At 53.0% G+C, this 13,827-nt stretch overlaps 1 protein-coding gene across 3 annotated transcripts; it reads right to left on the reverse strand.

Annotated features, from left to right (window-relative positions):
• Nucleotides 1-3,034: 3,034 nt before the first annotated feature.
• On the reverse strand, nt 3,035-13,556 carry TMEM229B (transmembrane protein 229B). 3 transcript variants are annotated; one of them, XM_052647163.1, is made up of 5 exons: nt 10,170-10,217; nt 9,575-9,673; nt 9,155-9,238; nt 8,787-8,942; nt 3,035-3,845 (listed from the first exon to the last, which is right to left on the reverse strand). In XM_052647163.1, the coding sequence occupies exon 5, from the start codon at nt 3,828-3,830 to the stop codon at nt 3,327-3,329; it is 504 nt and encodes a 167-aa protein (XP_052503123.1). In that variant the 5' UTR covers nt 3,831-3,845; nt 8,787-8,942; nt 9,155-9,238; nt 9,575-9,673; nt 10,170-10,217; the 3' UTR covers nt 3,035-3,326. The 3 variants fall into 3 exon arrangements, with proteins under 3 accessions (XP_052503123.1, XP_052503122.1, XP_052503124.1); XM_052647162.1 differs by having other exon boundaries at nt 8,787-8,959; XM_052647164.1 differs by lacking the exons at nt 8,787-8,942; nt 9,155-9,238; nt 9,575-9,673; nt 10,170-10,217 and adding an exon at nt 13,468-13,556.
• Nucleotides 13,557-13,827: the final 271 nt, after the last annotated feature.

Below are 13,827 nucleotides of genomic sequence, written 5' to 3' on the forward strand. Positions count from 1 at the left end.
CTAGGGAAGGGGCTCCAAAATATAAGAAACAGAGATGGGCCAGAGTCAGTCCTGGAACACAAACACCAGTATATTTTATGTGCACGAATGTGAAAAGAAAGAGACAACGAGACCAATGGAGACAGAGCAGGCAATGGGCGCAAAAACCAGTCGTGTGTCCTTCAGAAGAGCTGCCATAGCTGGGAGACAGTCCCACCCACGAAAGGCCCTTTTGCAGAGCAGGGACCTGCAGGTCCTCCAGGCCTGGGGTGACCTCGGAGTGGACGTTGCTTTCCTTGCCTGAGCCATAACTCCCCCAGGCCTGGGCCTCCTATTTTTCTTCATCCCCTTGATGATGTCTGCATAGCCCAGAGTTTCATAAATACAGGTTCTCATGACCTTATCCACTCAGTGGCTGCCTCCCCAGGAGACCCATGCAGAAGGCGAGGGACCAGGACAAAAGGACTTCGCGGGCGCCCCCTAGGTATTATTGCTGTGAATAAGCATAGGCCATTGTGACTCACTGGCACATCAGAGGGGACATGGCACAAGGGGCAGGATGCCTAGCAGATGTTGGAATTGATTCAACCATGCAGGGCAGCACATGGCGACCTGTGACTCAGAGATGCTGCCATGGCCAGTGGGGAAGGGCCCAGGATGACATCAGAGGTTCATGAACAGTGAGTAGATTCTCTCCTGCTTTGCAGGGCTGGATTACTCCAAACTTTTGAGTCCTTGGGCACTAATGGATTGGGGCCCTGAAGATACCCCAAAAAAAGCAAGAGTTGAGGTCTGGGTGACCTCTGGTGAGCTCTGAGCCTGCAGATCCCGGTCACCTGGAGTGAATGTGAGATAGAACAGGAGCCTTGGGGCACCTGGATGAAGCAGAAGCATAGTGCTCTGCACGCTGCCAGGCAGGCAGGTTTACTCGGGGACCTTTCGCACTTGGGAGTTTATAGGGCCCAGAGAGATGGTACCAGGGAGCATGGACAGGGCAACCTTCTGGAGCAGACAGACCCAGTGGGCCATCCAAGGGCTGGCTCTGGGATAGAATCACAGAGGCCTTGGGCTGGGAGACATCAACAAGCTGACACCCAGATTTCCGTCGTGGAGGAAAGAACAAAAGGTGAGTGGTGTGGTCCAAGGGCCCACTAGGGGGCTTGGAGGGGTCGGGGGTGGGGGTTCAGGAGACCAAGATAACATGGAGCAAGGGGAAAAGACCAAGGAGACAACTACAGGGCCATCGTAGCAGGCGACTATGGAACGGGGGACCAGGCAATCCTCTTCCTCTGGAATCCCCTCCACCTGTAGATGGAAAGCAATTGGCCCCCACTGGAAAGTTGAGTCCCTGGGAGCCCCAAAGCCCTGCAATTGGAGCCACATAAAATCAAAGGGAGGGTTAATCCCTGCAGAATGTAGTTCGTGCCTGGACTTGAGGAGCCTGCTCAGGACAGAGAAACTGGGGATCACCCTTTATCCTGTCCTGGACAGGGTCACTGCAGAACACAACCCTGCCAAAGGCAGAGCCTCCCAGCCTTTCTCCCAGTCCAGGACACCACTCTGCCCACCCCCAGCACCTCCACCCCAGCTTGCGCCCTGGCTGGTACTATCTGCACAGCATACCTGGAGTAGTACAGCAAGAAGAGAAACCTCTCCACAGGTGGTGTTACCACTTTTAATGTTCTATAAAAAGGGAAAGGCTAATTTCTACCTAAGAGTCCTAGAGTGGTCAAGAAGAGACGGCCTGCTGCGGGATAGGCTGCTTTCGATGGAGCCCTCCCCTGGGGGAGGCGGCAGAGCTGGAAGTGGGCTGGAGTTAGGATCTCACTGTCCACTGCCAGCAATGGACCAGTCAGTGGGGAAGGTGGGGCAACTGAGATGACAATGCCCGTGAGCATGGCAGGCTTAATCCTGCTTAAGGAGCAAGCTTGGAGGGGGAAGGAGACGTTAGATATGAGGCGGTTTCACTGCAGGGCTGGGGCTATGGCAGAACCAGGACCAACTCATTCCCACTATGGATGCTTTGAGCACCCTCCCAAAGCCAAAGTGTTAGTCGATCAGTCGTGTCCGACTCTTTGCAACCCCACGAACTATAGCCTGCCAGGTTCATCTGTCCATGGAATTCTCCAGGCAAGGATACTGGAGTGGGTTGCCATTGCCAAAGCTGAAAAGCCCCCTTTTCCTCCCTCAGTCTCCATGACTCTTCAGCGCTGGATACCTGCTCCTCCACCCTCTGGAAAGCTGGACTCTTCCTAGCTGGTTTGAAAGTAAACCAGCCAGGTGCCTTTACTGCCCACCTCCCCCTTCAACTGACTTGTCTCTCCGTCCCCATTGTGGATCCGTGGGGCACATCTTAGCCTGACTGTGCGTTGGGGGTATCATTCGGTTTTTAGCCACTGCAGGGAGGTGAGCACCAGGGGCCCTGCCACTGTCCCCCAGATAAGGGGGCGGGGAACCATAACAAGGAACTTCCCAAGGATCAGGCCAGTGGCAATAGGGGAGGGAAAGCTGCAAGAGGGTGGAATGGATCTGCTCAGGGCTCTATCTCTGGCAGCTGTTGTGTTGGCTAGGGAGATGGGGGTGGGGACAGGTGGGGTGGTTGACATGGATACAGGGGGCTGTTAGTGGTAAAAAGGGGAAACGCCACCGAACACACAGGGATTGAAACCTCCCAAAGCCCAAGGTTGGTGGGAATCCAGCACCAGGGGGGAGCCCCAGAAGGCCAAGGGAGCAGCTTGGAGCCCTGGGGGAGGGGAGAGGAACCAAGGGAAGGCCTCCCAGCCCTTGCAGACCAGCATTCCTGCCCAGCAGCCGCCTAGCTGCCCAGGCTCTTCTTAGGCTGCAGCTCAACAGGCCTTGGGGGGAGGTATTGGTTGCAAGCAAGCACCTGAATATTGCCTAATGGAACCAGCCCAAGCCCAACTAAACCAGGTGAGAGGGAGGGAGGCAGCGGCGGCTGCAGCCGCCAACAGCCCCTGCAGGCCCTGCCTCCCACCTTCTGCCCCCTTCTCAGAGTACCTTAGCCGGGACAGGGCCTGCTGCCTCCAAAGTCACCCACATAAGTCCAGTCGCTGCGTAACCGCAGGCCTCCCGCCTCCAGCCCCTGAGCTAGGCTGAGATCCACGCACTCTACCCCACGTGCCTTTGCCGCCCCCAACACCTGGCCATGCCTCCAACCCCGCCCACGGCGGAGGGTCCGGGGCTGCTCCGTGTGCTCCCCCATCGGGCGGGGCTTGTGCGGTACAGAGGGGGCAACCCCACCAGCTTGGTACCCTTGTCCACAGGGTCCATGAGCGCCCCCGGGGGGGGGGGGGGTCCCAACCCGGCAGCTCCCCGCCCCCACCAACTCAGTCAGTCTTGACGTGGCCATTGGCCAGGGCCAGGGCATCGCTGGGCTCCCCGGGCTCGGCATCCTTGTCGAAGCGGAGGCGGAGGGTGTTGCGGATGATGAACTGCTCCACGATGAGGGCCCCGCAGAACCAGGGCACGGCGTACTCCAGGGTGATGAGGCCCATGAAGTCGAAGTCGAACTGGGAGTAGTCCCAGGGGCAGGCGTCGAACTGGCGCAGGATGAAGCCGGTGGTGAACTCCCACACGTAGGTCCAGAGCGTGTAGATGAGGCCGCGCAGCAGCAGCGGGCAGCGGCCGCGCAGGCGCAGGTACATGCGCTCCACGATGAGGATGGACGTGCCGTAGATGAAGAGCGCCCACACGCTCGTGACCCCCGGGAACTTCCAGTTAAAGTTCACCACGAACTCCCAGGCCGCCGTGAACATCACCTCGCAGAAGTAGCCGTGGATGGCGTACAGGTACCAGCGGGACAGCGCCGTCAGGGGCTCGGCGGAAGCCATGGCGCCGGCTGGCCGCTGGGGACCAAAGGACACACAGGTGAGGGCGGCGCGGAGGGGCTGCCACCGCCCGGCCCAAGGTCTGCCGTGGCCAGCCAGAGGGGACTTCAAGCCCGCTCCTGCCTTTCTCTTTAGTCAGCCATCGTATTCCTAAGCCTGTCCCTTGTTCCTTCCTTCCGTTCATATTCCTTACCTGAGCCAGGGAGGCGGGAGAAATAGAAGAATACGAACAGCCCCGGCTGGCTGCCTCTGAGCCAACTCTACTCAAGCACGGCTTCGAGGGAGGTGGCTAGCACACTCCCCATCATAACTTCTTAGGATTTATCCGTGGCGGCTATCCTGGCCCAGAATCCGCCCCCCCATTTCAAGCTGCTTGCTGATCTTTTGCCCCTGGGGTTCCCATCTCTTCCTTCACTTCTCAAACATCTCCACATCACTCACGTTTCTGAGACCTAAGGAGCCAGTAACGTCGGGTGTGTATGTGAACATGTAAAAGTTACCACTTTCCCTTGCGTTAAGTGTACACTGAGTGGAATTAAGTTCCCTCTCGTGCTACCATCACGACCAGTCATCTCCAAAACATTTCCCCCATTCCAAACTGAAACTGCACACTCATTCAACGCTGACTTCCATCCCCTCCCCAGTCCATGGAACCACTTTGTCTTTATGAATTTGAGTTCCGTAGGTATCTTATAATTTAAATGGAATCATACAGAATTTGTCCTATTGTGACTGGCTTATTTCACCGAGCATAATATCATCTTTTTCATGGTTCATCCATGCTGCGACATGCGTCAGAATTTCCTTTCCTTTTTAAGGCTAAATAATATTCGATGCTGATCTATCTAGATATATCGTATTTTTTTTCATCAATTCATCCATGAATGGGTGTTTTTGGTTACTGTGAATACTGCTGCTCTAGAGTGTGCTCAGTCACTCAGTCATGTCCGGCTCTTTGCAGCCCCATGGATTGCAAGCTGCCAGGCTCCTCTGTCCATGAGATCCTCCAGACAAGAATCCTGGAGTGGGAGCCCTCCCCGAGGAGATCTTTCCAACTCAGAGGTAGAACCCAGATCTCCGGCCTTGCAGGCTGAGCCACCAGGGAAGCCCGCTGCTCTGAACATGGGTGTACAAATATGTATTCCAGTCTCTGCTTTCAATTCTTTTGGGTACACACCCAGAAGTAAACTTGCTGGATCATATGGCAATTTTATTTTCATTTTCTGTTTTCTACAACAGCTGTACTATATTATATTCCCACCAGCAATGCACAAGAGTTCCAATTTCTCCATATCCCTGCCAGCACTGCTATTTTCTGGTTTGGTGATGATGGCTGTTCTAATGGATGTGAAGTAGTGGCTTGTTGTGGTCTCATTTGTCTTTAAGGGCTCTGTTAAGTGGGGTTTTGATGTTTAGTTTGTTGAAAGGAAACCAGTGGGCTGATAGAGGAGAGAGTCCTCCCTTCTACTTCTTATTCCCTTCCGTTCCTCTCTTTGAAACCCCACTGATCTTCAAGGCCCCATCACATTTCTCCAGACTGGCCTGGCCCGTCCCTGGCCTGGCACTGGTGACTGTGGACCACTCATTTGGTCCTTTATTCAATGCCACCCCAATTTACTATTTTGAGGCACATGCCCTCTTGATCTCACCAGCCTGTGTACTCCTCGAGGGCAGCAACTACCTCCCAGTCCTCTGTCCTGAAGCCTTGGCACAGACCTCCCCTGAACAGGCATCTCTAAATGACATGTAGTTTATATGGAGGGTGTGATGAGAGAGTTCATGGTTAAACTGAGAATGGGAAGATAAAGCACGAGAACATGAACCACAGCTCTGCCAGCTGCCAGCAGACTTGGCTGACACCTCTGGCAATCCTCTCTCCGAAGCAGTAGAGGGGACAGAGGTTAACAAGATGACATCTGTAGGGACTTCCCTGGTGGTCCAGTGGCTAAGTTTCCGTGCTCCCAATGCAGGGGGCCTGGCATTCAAGACTCTCCACGATCTCACTCCAATCTACTTTCTCAGCCTAATTCTCACATTTCCAGCTCTCCCTGTCTTACCACCATCTGGTTTATTGTTTTATGTGTGTTTGTCTTCTTGCCCCCACAAGTACAAACCCAGCTTATAGGTTACCTCTGGTACAAAATCTTTTGCATCCTCCCAGCCACAAATCCTTTCTTCCTCCTCTGAATATCCACAGCAAGTACTTTGTCTCTCTTTGGTACAGATGATTTTGTTTTACTATGTTGATAATTTTCAATCTCCAGCCAGACATCTTTCCTGTGTGCTATACCTATTTATCCTATTCCTTCTTGAACACCCAAGTGTCCTATGGGCACCTCATATTCCTTTCCTTAATCAGACTCATTATCTTCTCTCCAAAAGTCTGTTTTCCTCCTATGACCCCCCCCCCGCATCTTGATTAATGGTACCACCACACACCCGGTTAGCAGACAGAGGTCCTTCTTGCTTCTTCTGCCGCATTGCCCCTTTATCCTGAACTCCCTGAAATCAAGGGCTTTGTCTGATTCAGCACTGCATCCCCAGATGCCAAGAATAGTGCCTCAAACACAGTAAACACTTAATTCAAGAATGAAGACATTTTTATCACTTAGCAAGTGCTACATAACAAATCATCCCCAAACTCGGTGGCTTAAATAAACTCTCATTTATTATTACAACTCACATGCCTGTGGATTGGCAGATCTTGGCTGGCCTCAGTCACGAGACTGTGAGTCATCTGAGGGCTCTGTCTGTCCTATGCTTGGCCGGGATGGCTCTGCTCCGCTTGCCTCTCGCCCCTTCCCTGGGCCCAGTGGACTAGCCTCAGCAAGTTCTTCTCATGGCAAGGGCAGAGGCCCAAGAGCAAGCAACCCAACTGCACCAGTGTTTCTCAATACTGGTTAAATGGTTAAGTCACGCCCCCTAACATCTTACTGGTCCAAGCAAGTCACATGGCAAAGCCACCAAGTCAGCCATTAACTCCTATCCATTCTACCTCTTAAATATCTTTGAAATCCATCTCCTCCTCTTCTTTCCTCTTTCTCATTCCTGCTCTAGTTCAAGCCTCATCATCTCTCACCTGGATGACTCCAGTAGTCTCTTAGTCTCCCAGCCTTGCCTCACTCCTTTCAATTCACCCAGCACACTGTGAAACAGTGTATAAAAACAAGTCTTTCTAAAATACAAACCCAGCGTTTCTCTCCACTTAAAGCCCATTAGTGGATCTTCAATATCTGCAGAGTAAGGCTCAGCTCCTAGGCATGACTGGCAAAGCCCCTATGACACACTTCTGCTTTGGAGCCTCTCCGCCTGATCTCTCCGTTGCTGATTTTGTTACCTGGGGTGCCCTTCCCAACTGCTGCTGCTGCACAGGTCACCCCCCATCCCCGCCACCCACCCAACCCATGGCCCGAGAAGTCATAATCCTTCTTCAAGATCCACGTCCTCCTCTGTGAATATTTTCCTAAACCCTTGCAGCTCTGGAGCTGTCCACTGCCCTGCCTACCTCTGCACCCTGTTTGCTTCTGTGATGATAGCTAGCACTCAGCTTTGCCACAATTTGTTTGCAGGCCAGCACTAGTAGCCGCTTGATGAATGTTTGTTTAATACAATATTAAGAGAAAACAGGCAGAATTCAAAACAGAATACTTAGTACAATTTTGATTTTGCAAAAGCATGCAGTGTGTGTTAGTCACTCAGTTGTGTCCGACTCTTTGGACCCCATGGACTGTAGCTTTCAGGTTCCTCTGTTCATGGAACCCTCCAGGCAAGAATACTGGAGTGGGTAGCCATTCCCGTCTCCAGGGGATCTTCCTGACCCAGGGATTGAACTTGCATCTCTTGCATTGGCAGATAGATTCTTTACCACTGAGCCACCTGGGAAGCCCGTTTCCTTATACGTGAGAATAATGAGTAACTTGCTCCAAGGGTTACAGGGCCAATGGATGAGCTAACAGAAGTCTACTATTAAGGTATAGCAAATGCTCAAAAAAAGGTGGCTTTCATTTCTGGCACAGAGCCAGGCTTCTGGTCAGCTTCTCCCTCCCACCTGTGGCAGGGTCTTTCTGCCCTTGTCCTTGCTAGCAGCCGGGCAGCCTTCCATGCCAAGCAAGTCAGGTCTTTGCCTCCACCCAGAGCCCCAACCCAGGCAGCCAAGCTACTCGTGCAAATAAAAATCATCCCACAGCCCACAGGAGGACAGAAACTCAGCTGAGGGGGGTCAAAGGAGCTGGAAGCGCCTGTGTGGCTGAGGAGGTTTGATGGAAGGGGAGCGGTCCCAGAACCAGCCCTGTGAGGGCCAGGCTTTAAAAGAAGTGTGAGTGAAAAGGCCAGCATTCCTGCACAGTTCCTCAAGCTCTCGTTTTATCCTGAACTCCCAACAGGTCCTAACCTCTGCCCAGAACAGAGCAGGACTCCAGTGAAACTCACTGAGGAGTGAGGAGGGGTCCGTCGTCTGAAGTGGGTGGACGGAGGTGGCCTGGAGACCACTCTGCCTCCCGCCTGACTCAGGGTCCCCTGAACTCAGGTCTCTCCACCTGGCCCCTCTGTCCCACAGGACCCCAAGGAAGGGGCTTCTTCAGATGTGTCCTTCATCAGCCTCATGTAACTGGTGGAGACATGACTCAGCTCAGTCCCCATCTTGATGATGATTTTAAGACCCTGCTGTCGTTGCCTCTTGGTCTCATCTTTTGTGGCAGCCAAGAATGGCTTCCGGGCCAGTTACACGTCAGAGGCTCCAGCCCCCACCCTCACCCTGGAGCAGGTGATGCAGAAGAGATGGACCCCCCAAACCCTAGGGAGCAGAAGCAAGATTAAAGGAGTAGCTGTCAAAGGGTAAGAGGATGGTGGTGGAGAGAGAACAGGGCGAGCCCAAGACCTGGATTCCATTTTTAGAATCTTCCGTGCCTGGAAGAACACAGGTAGGTTGGGGGCAGGGGGAGGGGTGGCGGGAACGCATACCTAGGTGAGGTCAGGCCGCGTCTGAGAGGTTGTGCCAAGACTGGTCCACGGAAGATGAATGGGGAAAGCTGGAAGTCCTGGCCGGGGCCAGAAGGCAGGGGTGAGGACCAGGACAGGGATGTGAGACAGTGTCGTCAGCCGGGATGGCAGCTCACACTGTGATGGGACAGGTGCTAAAATTAGAGGCGGCCAGTGGCCGGGGAGGATTTTCAGAACTCCACTCCCCAAACCCATTTCTAATCATCACCGGAGCTATGCTTAAACTTTGAGCTAACGCAGGCTCCCCCTCCCTCTGCTAGGCCCAACAGCCCCTCATCCCTGCCTGGCCTCCCTCCACCTGAACCCTTTGCCCCAGGCCCTTCCAGTACCTCCTGTTCTGCCCCGGGGATCAGAGCCCCAGTCACAGCGGCATCAAGACGAACCAGCAGTTCACGAGATGTTGCTTCTTTCTCCTGCTGACAAACATAGCCAGCCTGAGGACCGTGACACAAAGATGGGGCAGCCCGGCAAAGAAAACTCGGGGCAGAGTAGACAGGCAAGCGTGGGCAAGACTGAGGGCAGAGAAAACTATCTGGAGAGCAGTGGATGGTTTCACAAGCAGGATTCAGGGGAACGGCACACAAGTACAAGAGCCCTCGTGTATGATGAAAGAATCTGGGCACAAGGAGTTCCCGCAAAGGACCAGAGCCCAAGAGTTTCCTAAGGACAGGGCGCTGCCCCTCCCAGGAAACAGGTGGGGGAGGGGGGACGGCTGGCTTTCTGAGCCTGGCTCCCTAGGAGAATCTCACCTGCTATTCTCAGAACCTGCTGAGCTGTTCCTTAGCTGGCAGAGAGCAGAGTGAGTAGTTGAGACAAGTGAAGAGAAGACCATTCAAGTCCAAGATGGGCTGGAGGCAAAACCAGATGGGGTGACTGCTCTTGGTTTTGCCCCAAACTCCCTTCTTGTTCCCGGAAGCTAAGGTGCTACAACAGGACGACTCTGGGAGTTTTCGTCCAGAGGAGCATCTTGCTAGAAAACTGGGATTCCCCTTCCATGCAGACAGGCTAGGCAGGCCTTCTTCTTTCACTTCATTTACTCCCCAAATTTCACTCCCCATCCCCAGGCAACAAGGTAATTAATACCACTGCTCTGGGGAGATGCACAAGCCTTCCAGGGGCCCCTGAGGGCAAGGGATTTGGGGCATGGCTTGAGTGACCCTGAGTCTAGTCTCCTGGTAGGGGAGTGGAGTCAATGAAGGGTGAGTGGGTGCCCTGACAGCTGGGTGCCAGATGCAAGTTCTCAAACAGTCCTGAGCTTCCCCTGTGGTCATCAGGTTGAAGGAGAGGAAAACCGTTGGGGGGAGGGCCTTCGGGGCCAGAAGGGAAGCAAGTGGGGGGAAATACCTGTGGTCACTGGCTGGCCAGAACGCCGTACAGTTCTACCCTCTCTTGCTGTGGGTGTCCCTCAGGAAGGCTCCCAGGGATGGTCCGCCTGCCACTTCCCAAGTCACAATAATAATCAGGCACTCTTCACAGTACTTTCCATGTGTTAACGCAGATAATCTTCAAACCCATTTCACAGATGGGGAACTTGAGGCAGAGAAAGGCTGCAGAATTAGCCCAAGTTCTTACAGCTGTACAAGGTAGCTGTCCGCTGGGACTGAAACCCAGCTCCAGAGTCTTCCCTCCTGATCAGCGCGCCTCACGGCCCTTAAGCCTGACTGGAGGCTCCTCTAAGGCACTACATTTTCTGAGTTTCTGCTTGTGGCAGGCTGAGATGGTATATGGAGAGACAACAGGAAAGCAAGAAGGACAGGAGCTTCTAGATAGATCATCAGTGAAACTCAGGTCTGGTGTCAGAGCTGCTGAAGGCTCTCAGCCGATCCTGAGAGGCCAGGTTCTATTCTGAAGCTGCGTTCTGGCAGGAACCATGTGAAGGTCCTCCTGGGTGACCCTCCCAGGACCATCGCAGCAGCACGTGCCATTCAAAGACCTCTCACCAGGACATATATTACCCAGAGCTTCCCTGACTGCCAGCCTGCCCTAGCGCTGCCGGGAATCTTAGATGCCCCAGCCCTGCCATGGCAGTGCCAGCCAAGAGCAGTGGAGGCTGCCCAGAGAAGCCTTGTGCCTGGAGCAGCAGCAGCCAGAGTATCAGAAGCAACCGATCCACGCAGGGTGGCCAGCAGGGGAGGATTCAGAAGGCTTCGGCTGCTAAGCAAATCCCAGCTGGCAGGTGCGGGGGGGGCAAGTGGGCCTGGGGCATAAAGTCAGGTTGGCAGAGAGGCTCACCGGGGCTCAGGCAGCAATGGACAGACTGTGGGTGGTGCCTGCAGGCTGCAGGACCCCCCTTCCCACACCTCCTGAGGCTGCCTCTCTGTTGTCATTCAGATCTCAGCTCATCCATTACCCCTCGGAGGATTCTCTGATCTCTGATGCAAAGCAGCCTTCCCATCACTCACAGCGTGCCATTTTAGTCACAGCACTTTCAGTTTCTGCTATTTTGCTACTTGTGCACTGTCTGTCTCTCCCAATTAGAATGAAAGTTCCACGAGGGCGGGGCTCTGCTTTGTTCTTTCCTGGGTAACCAGTGCCTAGAACAGTGCCCGGCAGTGAGATCCACTGGTTTTATCTGTGAATGAATGAGTTGATGATGAGTGAATGGGCCCAAACAGGTTCAGGTCCTTAAACTGATAGGAGCAGGTATAAAATGTTAACCAGCTCAGCCTTTCTCTTCAACTCTTTCTTGGGAAATATAGCCTTTAAATTTTTTTATTTCTAGCATTTTAAAGTCATTTTCCCAATTACAAAAATGACATGTGCTCACAGTTGAAATTTAAACATGACAGAAAGGAATGATGTAGAAAGCAGAAGTCCCCCATCTTCCTATATCTTAGAGAAAATCACTTTTAAAGGTATGGTGTGTATGCGTCCAGATTTAATTTCATTTTAAAAGAAACAAATTCATGCATCATAGAAAGAAAAGGCATTCATAATCCTAGCAACTAGCAGCCACTATCATTTCCTGTCTGCAGTCTTTTCTCGTGTGTTTATTTTACAAGTTACCGTAATGTACTTATCCTGTAACCTGACACTTCACTCAAGACATCATAATCATTTTTTCAAGTTGCTATATTTCCCATGTCCTCCTCATTATAATGGCTGCATAATATTCCAAGTGGGAAACTATAATTTACTCAAGCTAGATGTTCAACACAGGAAGAACAACTCTTTTCCATATCCACTCTGACAGTGACACCACAAGAAACATCTCTTCTATGCCTGTACCAGGAAAATTCAGCCCTCGTCTTTGCTGGGACTATTTCCTAATGAAAGAGTCCTCAACAATTCCAGAAGCGGGATCACTGGACGAAAGGGTACAACCATTTTGTTTTTTCTTTTTGGCCACTCCGCACGGCACGTGGGATCTTAGTTCCCCAACCAGGGATCGAACTCATGCTCCTGTAATGGAAGCACGGAGTCTTAACTACTGGACTTCCAGGGAAGTCCAGGGCACAGCTGTTTTAAGACTGATGATTTAGGTTGTTCTGGGGAATTCTGTGTAATGCAGGGAATAGGTCTCTGTCTGAGTGGCCGCGTTTCCCATAGTGGCCTCCATGACCATCCATCTGCCCCAAACCCCCTCCCATGGTCCAGGTTTGCTCACACCACCTCGGCTATAAATCAACACAGTAACACCCTTCCTGAAAGCCTGTCCAGTCACAAACTGATTTTGTAAGCCTCAGCTGACTGAAAAGTAAATTCTAGCCTTGAGTGTTACGCTATCAACTAGCAGTGGAGTCAAGAGTTACCTAAGGCCGAGAAGTGCCCAGTTGCCCTTGTCCTCTCTCCTAAGTGGAATCTAAGGGCTCCGGGCTCCCATGGACCAGTCCAACACCTCCTGGAAGCCTATCCAGTCGGGAGTGCAAAAGCACTGGCCCTCCCTGCCCTGCCTTCTTGGGGGGCTCTCAACCTGCTGGCCCCGAATCCCTCAGTGGGACTGACTGCCCTATTCAGACAGATGAGCCTTTAGGCTGGACAGCCTCTGGGTAAAGCAGCCCCGACTGTCATTTTTAAAAGTGTCATCAAGGAAAAGCCAGAGGCTGAGGCTGGAAAGAAAGGCTGCGTGAGGACAGAGGAGACTCCACAGCCAGAGGGCCCTCACCCTAGAGGCTGCTCCTCTGGACTGAGGAGGAGATGTGGCTGAAACACTGTGAAGGGTGGAGGATTTGCTCCTCTTGACGACATTTGTGGCAGCCAAGAAATCCCTCCCCATCCAGTCCCCTGGATGCCCTACCCAAGCCACATAATCCACTCATGGCTTCTGCGCAGAATCTGGAAACCTAGGTAAGATCCAGTTCCCACTGCACAGCGGTGAAGCCCAGGGCCCAATGCGTCCATGAGCCTACAGATGAGAACGAGAATTGGAGGAGTTGCCTAAGAAGTCTCCTTAGGGCTGGGTGTCTCCCATCACTTAGTTCAGCTGGCTCTGGCCTGAGTCTTAGAAGCCACGTAGCTGTAAGATGACTCGAGCATGTGATACGGCCTGAAACTGCTGGAAAACCCCCTCTCATTCCAAAACCATAACCCTGTGACAGGCCCTCGGATGGGAAGCAGGCTCAGAAGTGGAATCTCCAGACGTGTGCTCTTGCTGCTGAGGCAGGAAGGGCTAGTGATTCCCCGGAGCCAGTAACATACTCACTTATCACACCCTTGAGTGCGCGGCTCTGAACAGACATCAGGGTCACTGGCCACGAGTGTCCCGGGTTAACCTTTGTCCCGGTGCCTGGCTGGGCCGCAGTGCCATTCTCAACAGTGTGAGCAAGCATTAGCCCCAGGGCTCAGCTGATCCTTGGCTACTGGGAGGGTGGCTTCCATTTATCCCTGGAATTAAAGAGGAGGAGTTCATCAGCTTAAACTGCTCCAGATCTGAGCTACCAGGCCAGTCAGAGAGGCGACCTCAAGGCAAACATGACAACTCCAGGCACTGGCTCAGCACCAGACACGCATCATGCCCAGGCCACGGGGCCCTCTCCTGGAGCTGGCCACCTCCTCCCGGCCA

The sequence above is a fragment of the Budorcas taxicolor genome, chromosome 10 (assembly GCF_023091745.1).
Source record: "Budorcas taxicolor isolate Tak-1 chromosome 10, Takin1.1, whole genome shotgun sequence".
NCBI classification, from domain to species: Eukaryota; Metazoa; Chordata; class Mammalia; order Artiodactyla; family Bovidae; genus Budorcas; species Budorcas taxicolor.